The sequence below is a fragment of the Cyprinus carpio genome, chromosome A8 (assembly GCF_018340385.1).
Source record: "Cyprinus carpio isolate SPL01 chromosome A8, ASM1834038v1, whole genome shotgun sequence".
Classification (NCBI taxonomy): domain Eukaryota; kingdom Metazoa; phylum Chordata; class Actinopteri; order Cypriniformes; family Cyprinidae; genus Cyprinus; species Cyprinus carpio.
The window spans coordinates 7,737,113-7,764,306 of NC_056579.1; the positions used below are offsets into that span (position 1 = coordinate 7,737,113).

Sequence of the window (27,194 nt, forward strand, 5' to 3'; positions counted from 1 at the left end):
ATCCATATCATTACTTGCAACTCACCCAACCCTCAAATCTGGGGCCGGATGCATAAACTGCTTAGACTAGTCTTTTTTAAATTTAGTCATTACATTTTTTTTTTAAACTGGTTATAACTTTTTCAAGTCAGTTATAAAAAGGGAGAATGGTCTAATTTGAATCCAAAAGGTTAGTGTTAGTACTTATTAGCTAGCTACTAGTGTGTCTATGCAGCTGGCCCTGCTAAGCGATGCTTTCCTGCATCGATTAGTCGCGCCTGCGCAATCAGAACGCGTCTCGAAAGCGGAAGTGCGTCTAGCGTCAGTATAGTAGTGGCAAGATGGTGGCCACCAGGAGAGGAACACGCGTGGGCTCCCCTGTGAAAGATACTAGCGATGAAAACTCTGGAGCCACGGTATGTAAGGTTCTTAAGTAGTTTAGCCATTTAGTCCACATATTCTCCGCAAGTGTCAGTGCGTGCTTGTAATTGCAGTGTTGTATGTACTTTTATGCAAAAATGAGTCGCCGCACGTGTCCATACATGCCCGAGCAAGTGTGGGAGAACTGTTGGGCTAACAAATCACGTTCATTTTCAATTAGATAATAGTGTCCGTTCATATTTTTATGTAGTCTGTCTTGCGTTCTTCTTCGACTTGACGCTCATGTTACTAAACAAGACACGCTGCATGTGTGATGCTCATGTTAGGCAGGACATCTAGCCACCCCCGCCATATATGTGTGTGTAATTTATATATATATATATATATATATATATAGGAATTATGCTAGTTTTCTTTAAAATGTCCATATGTTATGGGTGGATTTTAAGTAACGTCACTCCTTCTGATAAATATGTATGTCATTAGGTTATGTTATAAAAGTAGAACTGTTGAAGTATTGCAGTATCCCTAGTGGGGAAAAAACATCATCACACAACCCAGATTATGTGTGATAATATACATTTTTCAAAAGTTGGTTAAAGGCAGGGTAGGTGATTTGGTTTAAAAGCATTTTGTTATGCTGGTTGAAAGTCCCTTCACAAAAAGTTCGTCAAATCATATCACTCGGTTTGAGAGCTACGATAGGCTGTCCTGCCTGCCTGTCAATGTATGTATTACATACTTCTGCGCACCCTGTTCGCGCTCGCTTTGAGTTCTTCTATGTGTTGTATTGTTTTGCTGTCAATGTGTGTGTTGGGTGGTTGTGGGGGGGGGGGGGGGGGGGGGGGGGGGGGGGGGGGTGGGGGGGGGGGGGGGGGGGGGGGGGGGGGGGGGGGGGGGGGGGGGGGGGGGGGGGGGGGGGGGGGGGGGGGGGGGGGGGGGGGGGGGGGGGGGGGGGGGGGGGGAGAGCTACGATAGGCTGTCCTGCCTGCCTGTCAATGTATGTATTACATACTTCTGCGCACCCTGTTCGCCGAATCCTTTTTCGAGTCATTTCGTTCATTTTATCAAAGTATTATTAAAATGTTACGTGCTACTTCGATAACGTCTAGTAGTACTTACGCAAACGTTGATCACACTACAAACAATACAAACTATAATGCTATAAGAAACAGAAAAGATTAATTCATTGTTTACCTGGTTCTTCAGTCTATGATTAGCTCACCTCTTATCTGACAAGTCTTCGGGTTTGACTCGTTCCTTCATCACGTGACAGCCCCATAAGCTTTAACCTATGCAGTCTGAGCCAGAAAGAGAATTGATAAGTTTCAGTTTGGGATGGAGTATCCCTTTAAATTATAAACTGTCAATCCATCACTGAGCAATGTTTACTTTTGTAAGTTTCTTTTCATTGAGTAAATAATCCAGCTATAACTCAATGTTTGTTTACTAACTAGTTATTATTCTAACAATTTAAAAAAATAAAATAGTAATATTAAAGTTGGAGTAAGTAACAGTTGATTGGTAGTTTATGATTAGTATTTACATTTTAGTGCATATCAATTCAAATGTCTATAAAAATTATTCTTATAAGAAGTCCTTGAATAATCTGAAGCAAATGCTCTTGTTCTCACAGCAGCCTACTCCTTCGACCAGAAGAACACGGCGCAGAACTCTAATGGAAGAAAACCAGTCCCAATCCGAAATTGTTGGCGACTCCCAGCCAGATGAGCTGAAGGATGACAGTACTCCCTCTTCCTCAGCAGCAAGTCTGCCAAAGCGTGACATTAGAAGATCCACACGTCTTATTGCTGACAAAAAGCAACCAAACTCTACCCAGGAAGCTGATGTTTCTGAGTCAGAGTCCTGCTGCTCTGCAGTTTCTGATGTACAGGTGACACCTAGAACCCTACGGAGAACTACAGTCAGGGGGAAGCCCACGGTACAGGACGAGGCATCTGAAGTTGAATCCTGCTCATCTGAGGTGTCCACAACCCATTCTCACAGAGCTCCGCGCAGCCTGAGGAAACGCGTTCTGACTTCAGCAGCTGCAAAAGAGGCCACAAAGGATGATGATGATGATCCCTCGGGGGCTGAGTCGTGCAGTTCTGCTGTATCCGTCACTAAAGCTATGGACACTCGTCTGATAACAAGGAGTCATCGGAAGACTGCTGTTATTTCCACAGAAGCAGATTCATCTGATCCAGAGTCATGCTCCTCCAGTGTTTCTGGCCTACGTGGATCTGTGGTCCGCAGATCTGCACGAAACCAGAAGGTAAAACCAACTGAGCCGATCCCTTTGAGCTTTGAGGAAACCACAGAGACCCCTTCTTCTCCAATGTCCAGGACGAGAGGCCGTAGGCTCAAAACAGTAGTTGATGACACAAATGACTCTGATGGATACAAGTCTGGTCCCAGCATGAGTCCGTGGAGATCCACCAGGCGTCAGCCCAAACCTGACACTCTGGTTGGCGAATCTGATTCAGAATCGGTAGCTACTGATGTCTGCACCTCTCAGGGGAGCCCAAGCCATCAGAGAGGAAGGGGGACTCCTTGTAGTAGCCGAACTGGGTCTGCAAGTAGTAGCCGTGCGGTTCCTGTAACCAGGACAAGAAGTAAAGCAAAAGTGGCTTCTGATGTAGGTGACACTATTACAACTGCTGCTGACATGCCTGAGGAACCGGGTGAGGGGCTTAAACCTCATCACGAAAGTATTCCAGTACCTGATGGAGATACAGCTGAAAACACAGTAGATCAACTGGACAGCACCGTGACCATGGAGACCAGTGAAGCTCAGGAGTGCACCATGATTGAGGAGGAAGCTGAAGATACCACTGTAGTTCTTGATCAGGATGAGGCCATCGAGATCCTAGAAGATCCTGTACCAGCTGTGGTTGAGAAGGCCATTGAGGATCAGACTTATGAGCCTGTGAAGCAGGATGTGGTAGAAACCACCCTAGAAGATCCTGTACCAGCTTTGGTTAAGGAGCATGAGGACAAGATTGATTGTGAAAAGAAAGGTGTGATCGTTTATGAGGAAGCAAATGACACCGTTAAGACAACCGAAAACGACTCTGTAATGTTGAAAGACCTCGAAGGCCCTTCTACAAGCTCTAACACTGAAACAAATTTGACCATCACAGAGGAAACATCTGTGAAACCTCCTCCCCAGAAACAAATGATCAGTTTACTCGACAGCAGTGATGATGAAGACAGTGCTGATGAAGGTCTGTCTTCAGAAGAGGAAGGCTGTTCACATAAAGCTGAAGATGTGCAGAGTGAAGATGATGGGATGTGCCCTGATTTAAATCAGGTGTCAGAAGAAGCAGAGGCATACAGTAATGGACTGTTTGTTATAGACACTAAACCTGGACTACAGTCTAAGGACCAGTATTATGTTGATGCCAAGCAAACCGAGGAAGAGGATGAGGAGGATTTTGTTGATGAGGATGGAGATGACGATGATGACGAAGATTCAAAAGTGCTGTTTGCTCCCAAAAAGCCTCTGTAAGATGTTTTTGTTTCTCCTATTGTGTTCGTTTTTAAATATTAAAAACTTTTTAAATATGCGAGTTCAAAATTTTTAACTCTTCACTAAATATTTACATTTAAATTATATTTAGTGTGAAAATGTCAAACTGTTTTTTTTTTTTTCTTGCTCAGGATACAGCTATCTAGTGCCATTGACACAGGTCTGAAAATGAAGGAACTTGGTGGTTTGTACATCAGTTTTGATGGCAGCAACAAGCAAAAGAGTCTTTCCAACAGTTCGAAAAGCCAGAAGGACCTGAACAATCAGGATGAGGTAAATAATCATTTATTATTCTGGATGAATCATTGGCTTTATTTGATGACATTTTAAAGCATTTTGTGCAGCTGTAATGATTATTTAAGCTTAAGGGCATAACATTTTTTTTATTCATTGTATAGTTGCTGAAGAAGAGTGTTATCGTTCCGGATTTTGAGAAGAAAGATGCTGTGCCTCCATACAGTGAATCTAAACATGCTGCTAAACTCAAGCGCAAGGTGGGTACACCAGTTCATGTAGTAATGGATGGTCTCATATTTTGTGTCTCCTTGAAGGGAAAACTGTTTTACAGCTTTTATTAATTCATCTTGAAAACTTACAATGTCATTCAAAAGTTTGGGGTCGGTAAGATTTATTTATTTATTCTTTTTTTTTTTTAAATAAGGAGTTTAAAACTTTTCAGCAAGGGTGTATTAAATTGATCAAAACATAAAGACATTTATAATGCTACAAAAGAGTTTTATTTAAAAATGTATCATGATTTCCAGAAAAAAAAAATGTAATTGTTATATAAATGTTTACATATTAGAATGATTTCTGAAGGATCGTGTGACTTTAAAGACCAGAGTAATGACTGCTGAAAATTTAGCTTTGCCATTGCAGGAATAAATTACATTTTAAAGGGGTGGTTCACTGTTTTTTTTTCTAGGCTTGATTGTGTTTATGGGGTGCAGCCAACATGTTAATGCTTCTTTAAAAAAAACAACAACAACAAAAAAAACTATATTTTTCACATAATTTACTTTTATTCCACACCACTCTGTCCCTTCTGTGAGAAAATCGCTTTTATGAAGCCCCTCCCTCAGAAATAGGCATTGGGCTCTGATTGGTTAGCTAGCCCAGTGTGTTGTGATAGGCTGAACCGCCTCTAGTGTCCCTCAGCTCAGCGGCATGTGGTCCGGTTGTATTGTAAACAACGCCGTCGTTAATATCGCTTAACAGTTTGAGCCCGATAGATTTTTACGTGCACCTCTAGTTTTCTCTTCCTCTTCTCTAAAGCAGCGCAGCATGGCCACGCCCCCTTTGCTGCCTTTTCCCGAGGGCAGGGTTTATCTGGGTTTGTTACCTCACGAACACGGGAAGTAACTTCTTGTAGTTCCTACCAGCCGTTTTTGTAGGCATTAAACTGACAGAATTTTAAAAGATATCTCCGTTTGCATTGAACTTTCAGCTTCGTAACTTTTCAGATATTGTTTATACTCAAACAGCAACATTAAACACTAATGTTAAAAACATTAAAATTGCAATCAACCACCCCTTTAAAATACAGGAACATAGAGGAAAGTAATTTTAAATGATAATATTTCTCATTATTAGTATTATTTATTTTTTTAAGTATTTTTGATCATAAATGTAGTTTGATGAGAGAAAAACTTGAAACTCAAGCAATGGTTATGATTTCTGAGTCATTATAGCGATAGTGTTAACATAAAGTTTGTAATTCTCATGCTTTTGATTACATCAGGTTTTTATAAGCAATGTACTAATCTTATTTGTGTAATATTTGTCATATACAGGCGGAAAGAGAAAAGACAACTGGTGATGGCTGGTTCAACATGAGAGCTCCTGAATTAACAGAAGAGCTCAAAAATGACCTGAAGGCACTTAAGATGCGCTCAGCCATGGACCCAAAGCGCTTCTACAAGAAGAATGACAGAGAAGGATTTCCCAAGTACTTTCAGGTTGGTTGGGGTAGGACTGGGAAATATGGCCAAAAAAAAAAAAAAATAGTATCTCTGCATTTTTTGGCTAAAATGTGATAAAATATAAATATTTGTATTTTCTAATTGGATTAAAAAATATACATATTTCACTATATTTGTTTTCAGTGCTTTTATAGAAACATTGTTTCATTGGACAACATTGTGCAGGATGTTTTATATTATTATTATTTTTAATATGCTGCCCAATGTTGTGCAATAAAACATAGTTTATATTAAAAGCTGTGAAAACAAATAAAGTGAAAGTAGGTTGTGTGAAAAAGAACATTGTTTCATTGGACAACATTGGGCAGGATGTTTAATATTGTTATTATTTTTAATATGCTGCCCAATGTTGTCCAATAAAACATTGTTTATATTAAAAGCTGTGAAAAATATAAGGAAAGTAGGTTGTCCGAAAAAGCTAAAATCACATTACATTGTAACATTACATTCTAAAAACAAACTTATTTTTAAAACAGAAGTTCAATTCACTAACTAAAAATGAAAGTAAATAAACACAAGAGCATATATTAATTGCATTATATTTTGATTACTCCATTACTGCCATCTGCTATCATAAAATACACTTACTTATAGGTTTAAAATTCTTCATATGACAATTATTGCGCACTATCTGTTTGGCACGCATAAATCAGTTCACTGAAGTCTGTGAAGTTTAGCAGAGAATCACAGGCAGAAGGCTCCTGACAGCAAAGGAAATATTTCCATGACTTTCTAACGTTTACAGATACAGAGAATATATATGTAAAATGTAAGTTATGCACGGAGGAAAACAGTACATCTTTGTCAGCAGCACATGAGTCTGTCAGAGCATCTGACGGAGAAAGCTGCTTTAAACTATACGTGTTAACCAGAGCTGGGTAGATTACTTGCAAATCATAGTGTTACTGATTCCAAATTACATGACAAGAATTGTAGTTAGTAACGTAATCCATTACATTACACATTTTAGGTGATATACAGGGTTTCTGCGGGAGTTTTAAGCTCAAATTTAAGACCTTTTTAAGACCTGCACAAATAAAATTAATACCATATGAGCGGGGTAGGGCAATGTCTATAGTACCATATTAAACTCTAAAATTACTGTAAAAAGCATAATTTACAGTTCAGATACAAGTTTTCACAAAAACAAAATGTTTTATAAAATGCTAAACTTTACATTTCAGCCTTTAAACCATTTTTAAGAAAATGGATGTCAAAAGTATTAATAATTATATTCATTTAAACAATTATCAATAAAATATTAAATCAATTGAATAAAAATTAGGGGTATGCTATATTGACAAAATATCTCGATAAATTTCTGGGATTTTATCGATAACGGTAATTAGATAATATTTGGCTATAGAGCCCACTTCCTCAAATCTTGCCCTGGAGGTCCAATGCGCTGCAGAGTTTAGCTCCAACCCTGATCAAAGTCACCTGGCTGTGATTTTCTAATGATCCCAAAGACATTGATTGGCATTGATTAGCATGCTCAGGTGTGTTTGATATTCTTCATCTTCTGCATGGTAAGTTCACAGCAATAATAGAAATTAATAATTTAATAATAATAATAAAGTTTTATGGCCATTTTTACCTTTAAGCCATTTTTTCTAAAAGTGTGTACCATCTTTTGAGTCAAATTCTTGCATTTGGGCTTTTACCAAGTAAATGAAATCAGTATCAACAAAATTGATCTTTGCAATGCAGAGGAAACACAGAAGCGGCATTAGAAGTGGCATTTAGATGCATTTACACACTGTTTAATGCAGCTCTTAACTTTTAATACATAATGTTTTGATATTTTAAACATAAAACATTGAAAATTGACGTTTGAAATTATTTAAAAAATGAAAAGGTACCTTAAAAGTTAAATTAAAACTGCCAGTAGGTGGCAGCAAGTCACTGTTAAGTCAGACTGTTGAGTCTGAACTGTTGTATAAAATCAATATCACATTTGTAATCATGGTGACTTTTGGAGAAAAAAAACGGCACTCTTCATGTGATATCAACTATATGAAATATAAATATATACATTTTGCCCCATGTCTTGAAGTATGTGATAATTCTAAATGCATTTTAATAGACTGAATCATGCAGTGAAAGAACACACTCTAAATGCGCACACGTACTAGTCTAACCTGCTAGACTTCATCACGTAATGTATGCGCACTCTGTAGGCATTTTGTTTGCTTTTCGTGATATACTGGATAATATCAAATCGCACATAGTTAATACAACAATTGCATGATTCGCAGACCACATTGCACACCCCTATACTTTTTAAGTTTTGATAATGCATCGTCGTCTTATCGATCCACCAGTTCACATTTAAAGCTCTGCATGTTTGCAGGGTAAAAACACGGGTTGATTTTCGCCTAGGTCTGAACTCTGAACAAAACAACAGTTTTATTGAAAATGCTCATTCATTCTGACAGCATTTGGTAGAAATAGAACTGTTTCCCCGGTAACAGCTGTACACAAAGCGCAGCACCAGACTTTGAACATGCAGCGTTCATGTTTATTTAATGAATTCATAACTTTAGCCTTTTGAAGTTTAATCATCACCTTCAGCCATATCGCAATTCTGGTCTTTCCGTCCCCAAATGTAAGACCTCTTGAAATCATAATTAAGACTTTCCTGTACAATTTAACTTCTTAAGCTCTTAAATTTGATACAACTAAATTTAAGACTTTTTTTTTTTAAGACCTGCGGAAACCCTGGATATAATCAGACTACTTTTTGATTACTTTTGACCTAACTCGTTTGTCACATAGATTTAAATAGGATACCATTTGGCTATAAAAAATTCCATTTGTTGTTACTGGCAACATGAAATGCATTAAATATTACATTGTCAAGGTTTCCCAAACTGGGTTTCTTGAAAAGGAACTGCAGGGGGTTCGTAAGTTTAATGAAAAGCAAGTAATTGATTAAATCATAAAAATGTAAAATTAAAATAAATCATCAAATAGAAGAAATTTAAAATAACATCAATCAAAATAAAATGCTTACTAAAAAAAAGAAAATAAATATATTTGTTTACCTGCATATCATGTGACCACTAACCAATGTCAGAAACTTTGAACATCCAAATGTGTTACATAATTAAGTTATCTTATCTTAACGAAATCATTAATAGTAGGTGAAAAAATTGGGATTCCCTGCATTACATGTAAATAAGAAATAACATGAATTTGTGCACTTTACTGTGTTTAAAAGACAAAAGCCTTCTAAAGACATAGTAATACATGGATAACGCACTGATTTATAATTCAAATATAAATGGAGGTATTCATCAGCAGTTGATGCAATGTTGAAATGCCGAGAAAACCCTTCTTAAAATTGAAATGATTATTGTAAATCCAGTGGTCAAATGATGTGTGGCCTCAATATTTGTGTAATTAGTCACCTGACTACTGACTGGTCTTTGTGTGAATGTCCACAAAACTGCAAGACTTAATATAATATAAAGCATGTCTCTTGTTTAGGGCAAATTGGATTATGCTCTTTCCCTGCTGCAGCTCACTCTATGTCCTCTGCTATTATTCAGATGTGCTCGTATCAAACTACTGTATATCAATGTAAACTTTATTGCTTTGGTTCATACCATTTCGCTTGTATATAAAAAAACTGTATTGATATATCAAAGAAACTTGATACAACACCCAGCCATAGGTTAGGGAATCTTTATCAGCAACAGACTTTTCCCCTCAAACAACTTTTCAAAAAGCCATTGTTCATAAGACGAAAAAACAAAACAAAAAAAAAACAAAAAAAAACCTGAAAATGAAAAATGGTTATCAAAATACTGACTTTGCAATTATCCACAGGCGTACGTGTTTAAAGAAAGCAGACAATGGCATATTGTTCTATTCTTTCGAGTAAAGTTTTGCTCTTTTTGTTTCAGGTTGGTACAGTGGTTGACAACCCAGTAGACTTTTATAGTTCAAGAATCCCTAAGAAACAAAGGAAAAGGACCATTGTGGAAGAGCTGCTTGCTGATGCAGAGTTTAGAAGGTAAGAAAACTGTGGCTGATTAGCTTTATATGGAGTAAACTGAGATAAATGATTTAAGAATATATATAAATTCATCAAAATGTTTTCTCACTATTGTTTTAAATTAATTCTATTCCGAAATACCTCTTTTCAGCTATAACAAAAAGAAATACCAAGAGATCATGGCAGAAAAAGCAGCACAGGCTGCTGGCAAGATGAACAGAAAGAAGCACATGTTCCACAAGAAGAAGATGAATAAATAGTTGCATAAGGCAAATCAGTTTTTTCCTGTCTTTCCTGAATAGGAATGGTTTAGCCTTTGTAAATATAAGGCAACTATATATTTTTTAAATTTCAGTGGATTGAGAATGCTTTTTTCGTGTTAAATCATTTGCATTGCATGTAAAAAAAAAAAAAAAAAAAACATGCAACTTGTACAGAGAAAATGATTTTATACTTTTTAGAGTTTTTTTCTTAAATGATCGAGATTGGAAGACTGATTGAAGAGACTGATCATTCCTCGCTGGCTGTGGAGTCACAATAAATTAAGTCCAAAATGTAGTTTTTACTAATGCTGTTATCAATATGGAAGTTAAAAAAAAAAAAAAAAAAAGTAACACATTGTCTAGCTTCCATCCATACTGTTTCCTGATTTGATTTACCAGACATGCGTGAATACATTAAATGACTAATTGAACATATCTGTGGTCATTGTGTTCAGGTGCTTTGTCCACTGTGTCCTGGGTGTGATGCTTTTCTGTAGAGTTTCTTGTAGATTTTGCTCAAACTGTCTTCAAACACAGCTCTGTGGGGCTTTCCCGTGTATGCAGCTGCTCTGTTAGTCCAGAATGTTCCATTGTCTAAATGAACAGATGGATCTCCAGAAATAAGCCTGCAGTATGGACAGGACACAATGTTTATGGAATGTCAAATTAAAATTTATAACAGCATATTCCACTGCAAGCTTAATTATGGCAAGCTCACATTTTCAAGGTTACCTGGAAATGGCTAAACATTAAATTCAATTATTAATCCATAACTCGTTAATAGTATACATGTCTCACTCTCAGGAGCTCAAACAATATGACGTTTTGTTCCATTAATTTTATGTGCGCAATTGTAAATGTTACATGTGGAAACAATCCATAATATTTTATAACATTCCATTATATATAGCCTAAATGATGTATGTGTGTATAAACGCGCTCGCATTTAACTGCTTTTATTACCAGCTAATTTCTTAACGTAAATATTTGTATACATCATGTTGAATGTAAAAAGATCAACTGCGACATAAAACTGCAGCTATTTCAGATAAAACATAACATTTCACAGATATTTGATGAATGTGAAAGTGACGTGACATACAGCCAAGTATGGTGACCCATACTCAGAATTCGTGCTCTGCATTTAACCCATCCAAAGTGCACATACACCAGAAGTGAACACACACACACTGTGAACACACACCAGGAGCAGTTGGCAGCCATTTATGCTGTGGCGTCCGGGGAGCAGTTGGGGGTTCGGTGCCTTGCTCAAGGGCACCTCAGTCGTGGTATTGCCAGCCCGAGACTCAAACACACAACCTTAGGGTTAGGAGTCAAACTCTCTTACCAGTAGGCCATGACTTCCAACATACATATATATATATATATATATCACCCAAGAGAAAGGTTCTTTAAATTTTAATTTAGGCTAGGAATCCTAAACAATTTGAAATGAGGCGAAGTTTACCTGTCCTTCGACAGCCGGCTGTCAATCACTGAGTCATGGTGGGTTGAAACACATGAACTCTTTCTGAACCCCTCCTCCTCCTCCTCACTCTCTTCATCCTGACAACACACACACTTTCATGAAAATATTCAAATCATCATCACTAAATAATGCATAAAACCAATGTTTAATTATAATATGGTGAAATTAGCACAAAGATATGTAGCACTGCTGAATACCCCAAACTAATTTTTTTTCTAAAAACCTGCTAATGCAATAAAGAGTGAAACTCTCATTAAAGCTAATCTGCTTGATTAAAACTTTTTAAAATAAATCCCAGTCCTTCTCCCTTTTAACTCTGGAGTGGATTACACATTTCCCTTCTCGAGCTGGGCTTCAGCCACACAACGCTTGGCACCCAACTGTGGCATCTCTTCTCTCTTCTGTCTGTAAAAGATGAGCCTGTAACAACAGCCGTCAGCCTGTAGACATCCCTCCTAGTGTACATGCACTCTTTTTTTCCTCTAAGGGAGGATTTGGGGAAGCTTTAGAGTAATTAGAACTCTTTCGCTTTTCTTTCACGTCAGGGTGTTCCAGTGAAACACGGCGTGGGTGGTGATGCGTTTAAGCGGCCCACGACTCGAGCGAAGAGAAAGAATGAGCACATAAGGTGATTACCTCATTCACTTCCTGGAAGACAGTGGTGGCACATCCTGACACAATGGATGTGAAGAATACAGAGCGCCTGACAGAATCAATGGAGGATGTTTGAAACACTGACATGTGCCGTAACGAGTGTTTTGGAGAATGCTTCTGCATGGGTTAAAGTGCGCACAGAATGACAGCATTACATGCAGTTGCGATCTCAGGCAAGACGTACAAAAGAAAGCTTGCAGCGGGGTCCGTGGATGTTTAGGATTCTCTGCACTCGTTTGTGGATCGCCTCCGACTGTGACAGACTGGATGAACTCTGGAACCTGCAGCAAACGGAAAAACAACAGCACTGAAAACACAAATGAAATAGACCAAAGTCTTTACACAAATATGATCTTGGAATTTTACAAGAAAATCAATTACAAATGACTGGTTAGAGGCAACAGCTATAATAAATTTGCTAAAAAAAGAATATTTACTGTATTATTATGATTCTTTTTACATTTTTCTTTTTTTTAAATTAATGTAATATTTTATCATATTAATATAACATTCTATATATATAAAGTTATATATACTACTTAAAAAGAATTAATATAAAAATATTATAAATATATATATATATATATATATATATATATATATATATATATATATATATAATTTGAATGTATTACATATATAATTATTTAATATTAAATCATTAATATAATTAAATAATTATATATATATATATATATATATATATATATATATATATATATATATATATATATATATATATATATATATATATATATATCAAATTTTAAATATACATAATTAAAAAAATATTTTTTAAATTTTTCTGATTATGTTTCATGTATTGCTTATTGTATATATGTGAGAAAAAAAGTAAAAATTAAAGAGAAACCAAAATCTATACTGAAATTAATACCAAAAATACCAGCTCAAACCACTAGTCTGTGCTGTCGCCCTTACATTGGAGCTCTGACATCTTGGGAAATACGACTTTCAGACCAGTTAAATCATGAAGTGAAATCACAAATTAACATACAAAGACATTTATCTCCAGCCCTGTAGCAAATGCTGATATTTCTTTTTATGCATCTAAATATGCCACAAGAGAGAAGCTCAGATGAGGAATTACTCAAACATTTGAGTCGTGTCCTTGGGTTTACAATATCAAAACCTGTGCGTGAATAAACTAGCAATATATTATTAACTCACTGAGCTTGTTATAAAGAAAGAAGAAGGTAATTAATTAGAATTTTTATTAAAAGGAATAGAGAGGTAAAAAGACCAGCAGATCTGTATAAAAGGTCATGCATCACTGTGGTTCTTTATCTTTAATGGTCATAACGCAGGCGGGCCATAAGATGGTCTTTATAATTACCATACAAGAAGGCCAGAGAGGGCCAGCCTGAACTTTAGAAACTATTGTTTCTTTCCCTCCCCCCATCAGCAGCTCCAAAAGACGTGCCTGATCTCTCATTGTTTGAATCTGCGGAGTGAGCCTTAATCTCCGGGCCTGTGACTCCGGTCATGCTTTCAATTGACAGAATATTATCACACATTTCCCACTATTTACTCTCAAGGCTTAGATTGTCTATTGATTTGAAATGTTTGCTCATGCTCGTGCGGAAAAGGCGCCGGTGGTAGAGAGACTAGCAAACAAACAAACAAACATTTGCCGGTTTCGCAGCCGATGTTCAGATCAATGACAAGGGTCTCCCAGAATTTATTAAACTGTGCGTCAGGTCAAACGCATTAGATCTCACTGAAACCCAGTCAATAGCATTTCCTCTTGTTTTCTCAGCAGCTTTTCCCCCTTCTCATAAGTAATGAACAAACATGACCAAACATCAGATTCTGTCATTTGAAGGTGAGGCAGTAAACTCATCTTGTCTGTTGTGTGTGATCACAATATAGATTTGTGGAATGTACGCTCTGTTTACTGGGCTTTGTTTTTATGAGCCGCACATTTAGTCAATACCACATAATTGTTAATTCACAGGAAAAGGGTGAAGGGGTAGCACGAGTTTTGCTCAGTGCACCTTTGTAGGTTCGAGAAAAATGCAAATCATAAAATATGGATTTTGGCACAAGCATGACATATAATAAACATATGAAAGGATAAGTAAGTATAATGCTTATGTATGTTGGTCCTAATGTGAAAAAAAAATCAATCCAATGACAAAATCGAACAGGACAAGAACAAAGGCAGTCTGCGTTAAATTGCTTTGCAGCAAAGTGTAAATGCGGAATAAGTTGTGTTAAATGTACCGTTCTCTCAGGGATGAGCGGGTCAGGACTGGACTCTGATCTCGGAGCGTGCTGGACACGGGGGTGGAATGATTTTTGGGGGATTTATTTTGAGAACTTCTGGCTGTCTGCATGGATGCCTCTCCAAGAGATATAGTGGAGAAAACAGGGTCAGAAAATACAAGGATTCCCATACATTAATTGAACTGTAATTTGTTCAAGCCAAACAATTTATAACTTACATGTGGGGGCTTTGATCTAAAACTTCCAAGGAGTGAGGGGTCTAGAGAAGTTTTGTGGGAAAATATGGTAAAATGCATCCTTCACAACACTCAAAAACACAGCTGATAACACTTTATGATCAGGGATTGATTCAAATATTTAAAAGAGGGATATAAAAGGATATCTCATTTGAAAATCAAAATCATTTACTCACTGACATGTCGCTCCAACTGGACTTTTTTTTCTTCTGCAGAACACAAAAGAAGCTACACTACTGTTCAAAAAATTGGGGTAGGTAAGATTTTTTTAAATGTTTTTTAAAGGTAAATGCTCACTAAGACTGCTGATCAAAATTTACTCCAGTCTTCAGTGTCACATGACCCTTCAGAAATCATTTTAATATGCTGATTTGATGCTCAAGAGACATTTATTATTATTATCAATGTTGAAAAATAATTGTGCTGCTTAATATTTTTGTGGAAACTGTGGTACATTTTTTCAGGATTCTTCGGTGAACAAAGTTCAAAAGAACAGCATTTAAAATAGAAATCTTTTATAACTTTATACGTTTTTACTGTCACTTTTGATCAATTTAATGTGTCCTAGCGGAGTATTAATAAAATCCTTTTAAACAGTAGTGTGTTTTGAAGAACTGTCTTTGTCCATACAATTAAAGTCAGTGGGATCCAAAACAACACAGGACCCCACTGAGTCATTTTTCAAAATATCTTCTTTTGTAAAAGAAAGTCATACAGGTTTGGAGCAACATGAGGATGAATAAATGCCACAAATAGATATGTAAAAACACAGGTATTACAGTGACCTGTGTGGTCTGTGGTGTAGCTCTGTGATTGCAGACGTAGGGGGCTTCTTTTAGTAGATGACTGAGATGTAAGACACACGGAGGATTCCATCAGAGATGTGTTTGGGCTTCGGGGAACCTGTAAACAGAAGATGTAATCAGCTACGTTGCCCATTAAAAAATAAATACTCGCTCATCTCTGATTTAGCAGGTGAAGCGACATGCATCAACACTCCATTGACACACGGAGCATTGATTATTGAAATGAATTTGACTTTCATTTCAGAGTTAATCACTTTTCTAGGAAGGTGAAAGTGAGGAGAGAAACTTCAGAGGGAAGTTACTCGGATTCAGGTGTCTGTGTATAAACTCAACTCTCAGACTTCAATTAGTCCATTTAAACTTCATTTAAATAGTAAAGTGACCAAGCGAGTTAATGAAACAAGCTATTTGTTTTTCATGCAAAACAAGTGTGCCAACTTTAAACACACATAAACCGAGCTAATCTGCTGAAATAAGAGGGAAAAAATTTGCTAATCACAGCCTGACTCTTAATTACTTAGGTTAATTGTAGCCTGGGGATTTTCTTTGAAAAGGCTACTCACTTTTAAAAAGGCCTGTGACAGAAAATGCCATGATGTTATCAGACACAAATCCAAGAGCTGCCTTTTATGCCATGACAGCTTTGATATTTGCACCCCAGGATGTACAGTTGTTTTAGAAACGTGTCACTGTGATCATTAATCAAAGATGAAAAGTACACAATAAACTCTGCTTGTATTGTTTCATCAGTCAATATGACCCACCACGAATGGAGCCTGAGGGACCGTCTCTTTTTTAAATGTGTAGGGCCCCAGTTTGAGGTTGCTGAGTCGTTGTCTGGCCTCCTCAGACAGCTGACACATCTTGCGGTGGGTGTAGGGTGAAGGAGCACGGCTTTGGGACGACACCGTTGGCTTTTCGTATCCACAGGATGGCGCTGTGTCTGGCTTCTTCTTCTTCGAGTCTGCAGGGCATGTTCTCACACTACAGGGCTTAGCTGAGGAACGACCACATGACTGGATAGAAACAAAGACATATTCACTGAATAGAATTCATAGTTGCAGTGTTACCATTAACTGAAATTTAAACTAAATAGATCACAAAATTGGATTTGGTAATGAAATAAAGATAAAATTATATTAAATATATATCAGATGAAATAATAAAAAAAAAACTTATTAAAGTACTAAAATGGAAATAAAAATAAATCGAAGGTAAATAGAAATATAAAAAGGAGAGCTAATAAAGAATTAGATTTTATTTTTATATTATGTTAATGAAAATTAAAATGAAATTGAAACAACAAAAGCTATTTCAAAATATTAAGAAATATTACAATAGTATGTAAATAATACTTAAATAACACTAATAGTTTTACATGAAACAGTCAAAATTTTATATATATATATATACGTATATATATATATATATATATATATATATATATATCAAAACTTTCAGAAGTTAAGAGGCAACAGAAAAATAAATACATTTTGTGAAGAAAATGTCAAGGGGTATTATGGGTGGTTGCTAAGATGCTCTATATGTTTATTAGCATATTGCAACGTGGTTGCTAAGGTGTTGTGGCTATTCATGTCTGTAGCACAGTTAAACATCAGTGTTTAATAATTAGGGTTAGGGCTTTGTTCAAATCCCTTCCTATAAGCAATAATAACAGTGATGCCTTCGCAAGCAGCAGTAATATTAATGCATGGCCTCTGTGTGTTTGGAAACAATCACTATTTTTCTGTCTGTTGCCAATAGTAACGCAGAAACTCTTCACCTTTGAAATAAAAAGGGAAAAGAAGATCCCAGAGGAAGAGAGTATAAGGTCATGCTTTATTGTAGTGATATTGCGAACGTCTTTCTGTTCGTACCGTGCTAATCCACTAATTTCCTTGTTATGTACACATGTAACCTGATGTACACCCTTCCTCAGTGTTCCAATCTCAGCTTTGAAGGCAAATGACTTCAATAACTCTAATCTCAGCTAACATAATTCTGAGCCCCAATAACTTTGTTCCTGCAGGCGCTGCCTGGGTAAATACGTTTTTAAAAATGTTAATTGCATTTGATGGCCGGTCTCAACCTAATATGATAATGGCATTGCATGGATGTAAAAAAACAACGATAATTTAAATGCTAATTGGAACATCCTGGCATATTAAGTCATTTTTAAAAAGCAGAGAAAGAAAAAAGTAAATCCTGATAGCGATTGCTGTTTGAAGAGTCGCGATTTAATGAAATTAAACTAAGTGGCTTTTTCTCCTTTTATTCTTCTCTCCCTCTCTCTCTTCTTCTTTTTTCTTTGGACGGAGGGACAAAGAGGCCATTTTAAAGCAGGAGTCGCGCTTGTCTGATGTGATTAGTGGCTCGGCTGGTGTTGGTAATGGGAGATAAAGCCGGATGTCCTTGAAACAACAAAGCCAGCACCACAAGTAGCTTATTAAACAAGAAATGTGCGCCGTTCAAATGCATGCAAATCACGCCGAGAAAGCCCACTTTACAGAATGCCGAGTCAAGTCCGAACTAGAGACATCCACAAAGGGAGGACTCGCACATGAAACGGGTCCAACGAGACGGTCAACAGCAGAAGCGGTCTAACGAGGGTCTGAGAAACTTGACATGAAGGATCCAGACTCAATCAGCGAATCTAAACGGACCGAGAGGTCTGTGAGCTTTTAATGGAAGAAACTAATTTGACCGGTCAAGTCCAACTGATCAGTGCCGACAATCCGAGTAGAAACGAGCCAATTCTCTGTAATTACCTGCATGGGAAAAATAACATCCTGAAAGGGGGCGTGAGGCCACTAGAAGGACAGCAGAAAGTGGCACAGATGGCAACAGACAGTTTGGTTGACAGGGAGACCCATCGTACTCCCACATACATCTAAAAAAAAAGCCTTCATTTGATCCTTTTCGTTTAAACCTCAATGTTTCTTTTCATTTAGCATCACAAATAATTGCTCTGTTCCACAGCATAATGGGAAGAAGCATCATGCGACCATTTCAGAAGCCAGGCGCCTATGTAGGCAGCGAGGCAGTGCACTAGCTTTTGGAACGGAGCGCATACCAGCTGCAATATAATGGCAATAACAAAAGCGCTGAGACTCACAGACGTGGCAGGCTGACCATGTTTCACATCACACTCCTCAATAATAGACGTCGTTGAAAACTCCACTTTGGGAGAGATTCCCTGAGGGAACGAGACAGGAGAGATAGAGAGCAGGAAAAAAAAAAAACATCACAAAACTTTTCGAATGATAAAAAGACAGAGGGCAAATGCAGATAATAACACTCTTGGCAGATCAATTTACCAAAACAATCTAAGTCTTCAAGCAAATAGCAGGAAAATGGGACTGGCTTTTAAGATGCATCAGAGATATGACAAAAACGCTGAGAGGAAGACACACGCACGGGGAAGGAGATGGATCTCTTCATCAGAATCTCTCTCTCTGGGCCGGGGCTTCTGGGAGTCAAACAGGAGCCTGGATAGAGAAACTCCCGGGTTTCTTCTTCAAACGTGGCCAGGATCTCACCCTCTGCACAGTCAAATTGAAATACATGATGAAATGGTGAATTCAGTCAGTTTTTCTTGACAGCTCTGGGTAATCAAGTTGTTTAGGGCCAATAAAATGGTTGCTTTGCCATTTTAAAGCAATAATTCAAAAGAAACGAATGAGTGTCAGATTGTGTGCAAAAAAAAATTAAAAATTAAACCCAAGAGACCTCTACTGAAGGTAGCATGATTTATGCATACTTTAATGAGAGTGCTCGGTCCAATAATGTATGTATTCCCCTGCTGTTGGTTAATTTTTGAAATTATACTAGCAGGTCTGAGAATTCAACCGTTGCGTCAACTGCAAAAGCTGGAGCCTTCAATCAAAGCTGAGCTCAAATGTAATGTTTTCAGTTTACAGCACTATTTTGGAGAACTCAATCTACAGCCTCAAATATCTGTCAGTGTTACAGCTGGAATGGATGTGAGAGCTTACCTGGAGGAATGAGCTGAATGAGCTCTAAAGATGTTGTATCATCTGCAGTGGAGGAAAAAAAACATGATGGAAAGGTATATAAGTTTATTGATTTGAGGTTTATGAAAGAACACAGGACAAACTGAAGACATGCCAAAGGATTCTTACTCTCCAGATGCTCAGCTACAGCAGCCGGGTCAACTGCTCCCACAAAAGTCTGTCGAAGAGAATGGGAGAGGAAACAAAACAAAGAAATCAGATAGTAAGATAGCATGAATCACAGGCTGAAATTAATCAAAGCCATTTTAATAAAGTCCTACCTTCACAAACACAATCTTTTCATGTAGCAGCAGGGGGAAAACGTCTTGGTTACGTATGTAACCCTCGTTCCCTGAAGGAGGGAACGGAGACGTTACGAATGGGGATCTCGCCCGAGAGCCCAATCACCTTCGAGTGGTACAAAACGAGCCAATGGTACGCAAAGTACGTTGGTCTGCGGGATTTGCATCGCGAGCTCCGCCCCGCAAAGCGGGTATATAAGGAGCAACGCGAGCAACTCGCATTCAAGTCTTCGCTGAGGAGCCGAGCCAGTGACCCGGCCATTCAGCGGAACAGCGATGTGGCAAGGGGACGTAACGTCTCCGTTCCCTCCTTCAGGGAACGAGGGTTACATACGTAACCAAGACGTTCCCTTTCAGTCGGTCACGTTCGACGTTACGAATGGGGTCCCTTACAAAACGCCACATGGCTGTCTTCCAGCGACCCTTGTGAGTGATAGCACCCTGTTGTGAGGCCAGCACGAGTGAGGGCCTATAGCTCACACAGAATACACTGGGTAGCATATTCCAGCTGGATGTATGCTAGCAGGCCGCCTGCCCGTGGGAGGACTTACCGAAGGCAGGTATCTACCAAGGCGGTGATACATAAGAACTCTGAGGTACCCAGCCCGCAGGGTGGAAGTTTCAACGACAGAGCTGGCAAGGGGCTTGCCAAGGGAAAGACACATGCTGCAGAGAGACTTACTGTGGAGATACACACGTGGGATTACCCAGAAGAGGGGAATCACAACACATGGAGGCACCTAGTCCCACACAGGGCTGACCAAAGGGCATGTACGCAAGTGTTGGACATCAACAGTGCTGGAGGAACCCAGGGTTCCGACTGAGGAACTCACCTGAGGGGAATAGCGCACGCATCCAGTCCGTGGAGTGGAATGGCGCAGCAAGCGGATTGACACCGAGCAGGTCCTTACTGGCCCGAAGGGGCGAGTACCCGGGGAGGACACGGGCTCTACACGGAGATTATAAAATCTCGCGAATGTGTTAGGTGTCGCCCAGCCCGCAGCTCTACAGATGTCTGCTAGCGAGGCGCCATGCGCCAGCGCCCAGGAGGAAGCTACGCTCCTAGTTGAGTGAGCTCTCACCCCTAGGGGGCATGGCAGGTCTTGAGCCTGATAAGCCAGGACAATGGCATCCACTATCCAGTGGGATAACCTCTGCTTGGAGACAGCCTTTCCCTTCTGCTGGCCTCCGTAACAGACAAAGAGCTGGGTCTGAGGTCCTGAGGCACCGAGTTCTGTCCACATAGGTGCGAAGCGCACGTACTGGACAGAGCAGTGCCAAGGCTGGGTCTGCCTCCTCCAGGGGCAGCGCTTGCAAGTTCACCACCTGATCCCTAAAAGGAGTGGTGGGAACTTTGGGCATGTACCCAGGCCGGGGTCTCAGGATAACGTGAGAGTTAGCCGGCCCGAATTCCAGGCACGCTTCGTCAACTGAAAATGCCTGCAGGTCCCCGACCCTCTTCACCGAAGCCAAAGCCGTCAGGAGCGCAGTTTTCAAAGATAAAAACTTTAGCTCTACTGAGAGCAAGGGTTCGAAGGGAGCTCTCTGCAGTGCTGATAGAACCACTGCGAGGTCCCAAGAGGGGACTTGCTGAGGGCGAGGCGGGGTTAAGCCTCCTTGCTCCCCTCAGGAACCTGATGATCAGATCGTGCCTCCCAAGAGACTTACCTTCAACAGGGTCATGGTGAGCCGAAATGGCGGCCATATAGACTTTGAGGGTGGAAGGAGACAGCCTTCGTTCCAACCCCTCCTGAAGATAGGAAAGCACTGACCCAATCTGACATTTCCAGGGGTCCTCACGCCGTGAAGAACACCAAGTGACGAAGAGGTTCCACTTCAAAGCATAGGCGTGTCTGGTGGACATGGCTCTAGCTGAAGTGATGGTAGCTACCACCTGTGGTGGCAAGGTACCTAAAACCTTCCGTGACCCGTCCAGAACCCACACATGTAGGTTCCACAGATCGGGACGTGGGTGCCAGAGGGTGCCCCGTCTCTGAGAAAGAAGGTCCTTCCTCAGAGGAATTGGCCAGGGAGGGGCTGTCGCGAGGAGTACAAGTTCGGGGAACCAGGTCCGGCCGGGCCAAAAAGGCGCAACCATGAGGACCTGCTCCTCGTCCTCCATGGTTTTGCACAACGTCTGTGCAAGAAGGCTCACTGGGGGAAACGCATACTTGCGCAGGGCCCCGCGGCCAGCTGTGTGCCAGGGCGTCCGTGCCGAGGGTGCCCTCGGTCAGGGAGTAAAAACAACTGGCAGTGGGAATTTTCTGGAGAGGCAAACAGGTCGACCTGAGCGTCTCCGAAGTGTTCCCAAATCAGCTGAACCGACTGGGGGGTGGAGTCTCCATTCCCGGGGCGAGACTGCTGCCGTGAGAGCTCGTCGGCTGCACGATTGAGCCTGCCCAGGATGTGAATGGCACGAAGCGACCTCAGACGCTTGTGACTCCACAAGAGGAGATGGCGAGCGAGTTGCGACATGCGGCGGGAGCGTAGACCACCATGACGGTTGATGTACGCTACGGTTGCAGTGTTGTCCGTACGGACCAGAACGTACTTGTCCTTCAGCAGGGCCCTGAAGCGGTGCAGAGCAAGACGTACTGCTAGCAACTCGAGGCAATTGACATGCCACTGAAGTCGGGGTCCTGTCCAGGAGCCCGATGCAGCATGCCCGTTGCACATGGCACCCCAGCCCGTGGCAGAGGCATCTGTTGACACAACAACATGTCTGGACACCGGTTGTAGGGGCACGCCGGCCCGTAGAAACAAGGGGTCCAACCACGGGGTGAAGTTTCGGCGGCAGGCCGGAGTGATGGTCACTCGGAGCGTGCCCCGTTGCCATGCCCATCTCAGGACTCGGTCGTGAAGCCAGTGCTGAAGCGGTCTCATATGGAGTAACCCGAGCGGTATGACTGCCGCCGCGGACGCCATATGCCCCAGGAGCCTCTGAAAACAGTTTCAGTGGAACCGCTCTCTTGCCCTCGAATTGTCTCAGGCAATTCAGCAGTGACTGCGTGCGCTCGTCTGTAAGCTGCGCGAACATGGCGACCGAGTCTATTTCCATACAGAGAAAAGAGATCCTCTGCACAGGGGGAGAGCTTGCTCTTTTCCCAGTTGACCTGAAGACCCAGTCGGGCAAGGTGTCTGAGCACCAGATTCCTGTGCTCGCACAACCGTTCTCGAGAGTGAGCTAAGATCAGCCAGTCGTCGAGGTAGTTGAGGATACGGACACCTTGTTCCCTGAGAGGAGCCAGGGCTCCCTCCGCTACCTTCGTAAAGACGCGGGGAGACAGGGCCAACCCGAATGGGAGAACCTTGTACTGATATGCCTGCCCCTCGAAAGCAACACCGAAGAAACGGTCTGTGTCGAGGAAGAATGGAGACATGAAAGTACGCGTCCTTCAGGTCGATCGCTGCAAACCAATCCATCGGACGAATGCATTCGAAAATGCGCTTGGGCGTTAGCATCTTGAACGGGAGTCTGTGCAGAGCTCGGTTCAAAACACGCAAGTCCAGGATTGGCCGTAACCCACCTGTCTTCTTGGGTACTATGAAGTAAGGGCTGTAAAAGCCGGACTTCATGTCGGCTGGAGGGACCGGCTCTATCGCGCCCTTTGCCAGCAGGGTCGCGACCTCCGCGCGCATGACAGGGGCATCCTTGCCCACCATCGTCGCGCGGACACCCCGAAACCTGGGGGGACGCCGGGCGAACTGAATCGCGTAGCCGAGCCTGAGCGTCCGGATGAGCCAGCGGGAAGGCCTGGGGAGCTCTAGCCAGGCTCCCAGAAACCGAACCAGCGGGGTCAAGGGGACTACAGGGCGTACCCACGGTGGGGCAGCGTGGTGGAGCAGACAGCCCCGGCATGGGAGGCATAGCGTCCATTAGCGGGGGCAGAGTGCGGGGACTCCAAGTAGCAAAGAGGGCATGAGAAGGCAAATCGTTCTCAAGCCGGCTTTGCATGGATACTGGCAAGGGGAGAGGAGAACGAGAGCGGCGAGGAAGCACGTCGCCAACTGTCGTTCGTGGCCTCTTGGGACCCGGAGGTAGAGGAAACAGCTCTTTTAGTGAAGGTTTGGGTACCACCGGCCGCAGGGCCAGTGGCGGAACAAAATGAAAATGAGAACAAAGGATTCTCCCCCTGGCCCTCCTCCGGGGGAAGGAGTGGTCCTGCTACCATCTCCTGACGAGCTGACGTCTCCAACTCCGGGTCGCCCGTCTCAGGAACACCGCTTGGCCTGGCGTTTGGCAGGCTTAGGGGCAGAGACGGGTTGCGCCACCCTTCTGCGGCCATCTCCTCGCTGCGGCCGGGGGGAAGGCTGCTGCTGTGGCCGAGCGGGAGTGGAGGAGGCCACAGGAGGGCGCCCTCGGCGACGAGCAGGCCTGCGCCGGTGGCGGGGTGGAAGCAGCAGTGGGCCGCCGGGGCAGGATGTGTCTGATGGCCTCAGACTGCTTTTGGGCGGCAGAGAACTGCTGGGCAGGGGTGTCTACCGAGTCGCCGAAGAGGCTAGCCCGGGAGACCGCAGAGTTGAGGAGCTGAGTCCGATCAGACTCCCTCATGTCTGCCAGATTCAGCCATAGGTGGCGCTCCTGGATCACCTGACCCAAAGAGCGCGCAGTGACCTTCGTTGCCCGGAGAGCGAGGTCGGTAGCAGTGCGCGCCTCCTGCAAAAACCCCTGGGTCAGCACTGCCCTCGTGCAGCTGCCGGAGCAGCTTGGCCTGATAGACCTGAAGTGAGGCCATGGCATGCAAGGCAGAGGCGGCCTGGCCCGCAGCTCTGTAAGCCTTGGCCACAAGAGTGGATGAGAACTTACAGGCCTTGGAGGGCAGCTTGGGACCACCACGCCAAGCGGAGGCGCTCTGTGGACACAGTTGCATCGCAACAGAACGCTCCACCGGGGGGAATCCTAGCATACCCCTTGGCCGCCCCACCATCGAGGGCAGTGAAGGCGGAGGAAGTACCAGAACGGTTTCGGGCAGTTAAAGGTGCCTTCCATGAACTGGTTACTTCCTGGTGCACTTCCGGGAAGAAAGGAACCAGAGGGGGGTGCTGGCGATCCGCATGAGTAGCCCCCAGGAACCAATCATCCAGCCTCGAGCGCTCGGGACAGGGCGGAGGATTCCACTCAAGTCCGATGCTCTCCGCTGCCCGGGAAAGCACGGCCGTCAGCTCGGGATCGGACTCGGACAACGCTGGCACTCCCGAGGGAGGCAACGCAGCCGAACCCTCATCTCCCGAGGACTCAAGCCCGCCTTGTGATGAGGCGATCGACATACGGTCCTCTTCGCGAGCCCCGAATGAGATGTCAGGAGCCTGAGAGGGTCCAGCAAACTCATCCGGGAAACTCAACCGGCTGCGGCGTATGTGAGGGGGGTGTGGTCCGAGGAGGTTGGCTCGTCGGGGGAAGCCCACACCGTAACCCTCAGATCACCCTGGCCACCAGCCGAAGTAGCCCTCTTACGAGAAGAGCTAGAACGGGGTGTGGCAGAGGGGACTCTATACCTTTTAAGGTAATCGAGTCTCGATCTCAACGCCGAGATGGTCATGTCCCCGCAATGAGAACATGAGCCATCCACGAACGCAGTCTCAGCGTGCTGAAAGCCCAGACACGTGACACAGCGATCGTGACCGTCACGAGGAGCGATGTATCGACCGCACCCAGAAACGCACGGGCGAAATGACATCTTTAAAAAGACGCAAATTGGCCCGTATCTCTTTTTGTGAAAGAATCTTGCTCTTTCAGAGGTGTTGAAGCACTCAGGGGAACGCGGGAGCTGTCGCAGGAAACCCAGACGAACCGCTGAATCGCGCCGTCACACCAACACCAGCTCTTGTAACACTCCGGTGATAGCAGCAAGCGATGTGCTCGGCTCCGAAGCGAAAGCTTGAATGCGAGTTGCTCGCGTTGCTCCTTATATACCCGCTTTGCGGGGCGGAGCTCGCGATGCAAATCCCGCAGACCAAGGTACTTTGCGTACCATTGGCTCGTTTTGTACCACTCGAAGGTGATTGGGCTCTCGGGCGAGATCCCCATTCGTAACGTCGAACGTGACCGACTGAAAGGGAACTGGAGGGACACACTTGGATTTCTGATACTGGCCCATTATCCGAACACTCACATAAATGTCTTCTTGGGATGGCAACACCACCCCTGGACAAGTTATCTATAGGGGGGAAAAAATACATGTTAACATTAACATTAACCACAACTTATCTTTTAACACAAACTTACATATTAGTTAATAAATATCAATTCATTTTCATTCCACAGTGTCATTCCCTCCGAATGTAAATCAACCAGTTCCTCTACATAGTCACGACATGTGGATGTATGAAGAGTGCTCATTTTGATAACAGTATTAAAATAATAATCAAAAAATCCTGGAGATCAGAAGATACTGTCTGAACGCAATACTAACACATGCTTACAGCTTGGCTGAAAATGCAGGAGTTTGCATTTGCATTGCTTCAAATAAGCACATCGGAGTCTGGAATGAATGCAAGAGCGTTTATTTACATGTCTCTGCTCTTTGCAACTTTGACTGACTGCTGATGGACTGACTCACAGTCATCCGTGATAGCCCCTTGTTGCTAACAGAATGCTAACACGATAACTTCTATCATAACACACGCAAACAGGGATATTTGTGTTGTTGTTCAGCGTAACAGAAAGAATGCAAACGATAACTTCTATCATAACACACGCAAACAGGGATATTTGTGTTGTTGTTCAGCGAAAAAAGCAAATTGGGACGCGGGCTGATGTACTTACAGATTGGATATACAACTCGATGGTGCATTTTAGCGCTTTTTGTCCCATTTGCGAGGCTGAAGGCTTCTTGGACGGCGTTAATCCACCCATGTCTTTAAACTTGGTTGCTATGACAACAGCCCAAGCGTCCTCTGCTTTGAAACTGCGAGGAAATGACGACACGATCAAATGAAAACAAATAGAAAATCTAAACATTGGGGAAATAACACTGAGTGGGAAATAAGCATTTTTTTAAGCCGAAAGGCAGAAGTTCAGCTAAAGATGAGTTCTGCAACACTCCCTAAACACATTAGTCTGAAAAATAAAATAAATTGATATAAAATTCGTAAACATTTAATTGTTTTAACTTTTACATTTATTTTTTTACGTATATTTACGTTTTAACTTAAAAAAAATGTATTTAAATTAAAAAATGAAAAAAAAAAAAATGCATTAAACCCTTTTTAAATTATGTTCTTTAAATGTAGAAGTAAACTATGGATGGCTCCTTATATTCATGGTAAAGCTACAGCTACTGTAGTTTTGATAAAAGTTAAAGATT

The 27,194-nt window shown here is 42.0% G+C and overlaps 2 protein-coding genes across 4 annotated transcripts; one reads left to right on the top strand and one right to left on the bottom strand.

The window, feature by feature from the left end:
• The first annotated feature begins 237 nt into the window (after positions 1 to 237).
• On the top strand, positions 238 to 10,575 carry dnttip2 (deoxynucleotidyltransferase, terminal, interacting protein 2). Of its 2 annotated transcripts, none has more exons than XM_042761908.1 (7): positions 238 to 395; positions 1,997 to 3,867; positions 4,024 to 4,165; positions 4,291 to 4,386; positions 5,686 to 5,850; positions 9,786 to 9,895; positions 10,029 to 10,575. In XM_042761908.1, the coding sequence occupies exons 1-7, from the start codon at positions 321 to 323 to the stop codon at positions 10,135 to 10,137; spliced, it is 2,568 nt and encodes an 855-aa protein (XP_042617842.1). In that variant the 5' UTR covers positions 238 to 320; the 3' UTR covers positions 10,138 to 10,575. The 2 variants fall into 2 exon arrangements, with proteins under 2 accessions (XP_042617842.1, XP_042617843.1); XM_042761909.1 differs by having other exon boundaries at positions 250 to 395; positions 2,000 to 3,867.
• spata6 (spermatogenesis associated 6) lies at positions 10,457 to 26,844 on the bottom strand. 2 transcript variants are annotated; one of them, XM_042761910.1, is made up of 14 exons: positions 26,654 to 26,844; positions 25,950 to 26,045; positions 19,867 to 19,908; positions 19,715 to 19,763; positions 19,568 to 19,609; positions 18,990 to 19,114; positions 18,688 to 18,768; positions 16,337 to 16,588; positions 15,552 to 15,669; positions 14,749 to 14,789; positions 14,528 to 14,646; positions 12,468 to 12,564; positions 11,609 to 11,706; positions 10,457 to 10,766 (listed from the first exon to the last, which is right to left on the bottom strand). In XM_042761910.1, the coding sequence occupies exons 1-14, from the start codon at positions 26,741 to 26,743 to the stop codon at positions 10,592 to 10,594; spliced, it is 1,425 nt and encodes a 474-aa protein (XP_042617844.1). In that variant the 5' UTR covers positions 26,744 to 26,844; the 3' UTR covers positions 10,457 to 10,591. The 2 variants fall into 2 exon arrangements, with proteins under 2 accessions (XP_042617844.1, XP_042617845.1); XM_042761911.1 differs by having other exon boundaries at positions 14,528 to 14,634; positions 26,654 to 26,835.
• Between the last annotated feature and the right edge of the window lie 350 nt (positions 26,845 to 27,194).

What these genes read in the sequence shown, in the direction of transcription:
- dnttip2 (XM_042761908.1), top strand. Translation starts at nt 321, where the DNA reads ATGGTGGCCACCAGGAGAGGAACACGCGTGGGCTCCCCTGTGAAAGAT. An exon ending in ATGAAAACTCTGGAGCCACG is followed by an intron (nt 396 to 1,996) that starts GTATGTAAGGTT and finishes TTGTTCTCACAG; the next exon opens with CAGCCTACTCCTTCGACCAG. An exon ending in GCTGATGCAGAGTTTAGAAG is followed by an intron (nt 9,896 to 10,028) that starts GTAAGAAAACTG and finishes ACCTCTTTTCAG; the next exon opens with CTATAACAAAAAGAAATACC.
- spata6 (XM_042761910.1), bottom strand. Translation starts at nt 26,743, where the DNA reads ATGGGTGGATTAACGCCGTCCAAGAAGCCTTCAGCCTCGCAAATGGGA. An exon ending in TGTAGCTGAGCATCTGGAGA is followed by an intron (nt 19,610 to 19,714) that starts GTAAGAATCCTT and finishes CCTCCACTGCAG; the next exon opens with ATGATACAACATCTTTAGAG. An exon ending in CCCGCTGCAAGCTTTCTTTT is followed by an intron (nt 11,707 to 12,467) that starts GTACGTCTTGCC and finishes GTGTGTTGTCAG; the next exon opens with GATGAAGAGAGTGAGGAGGA.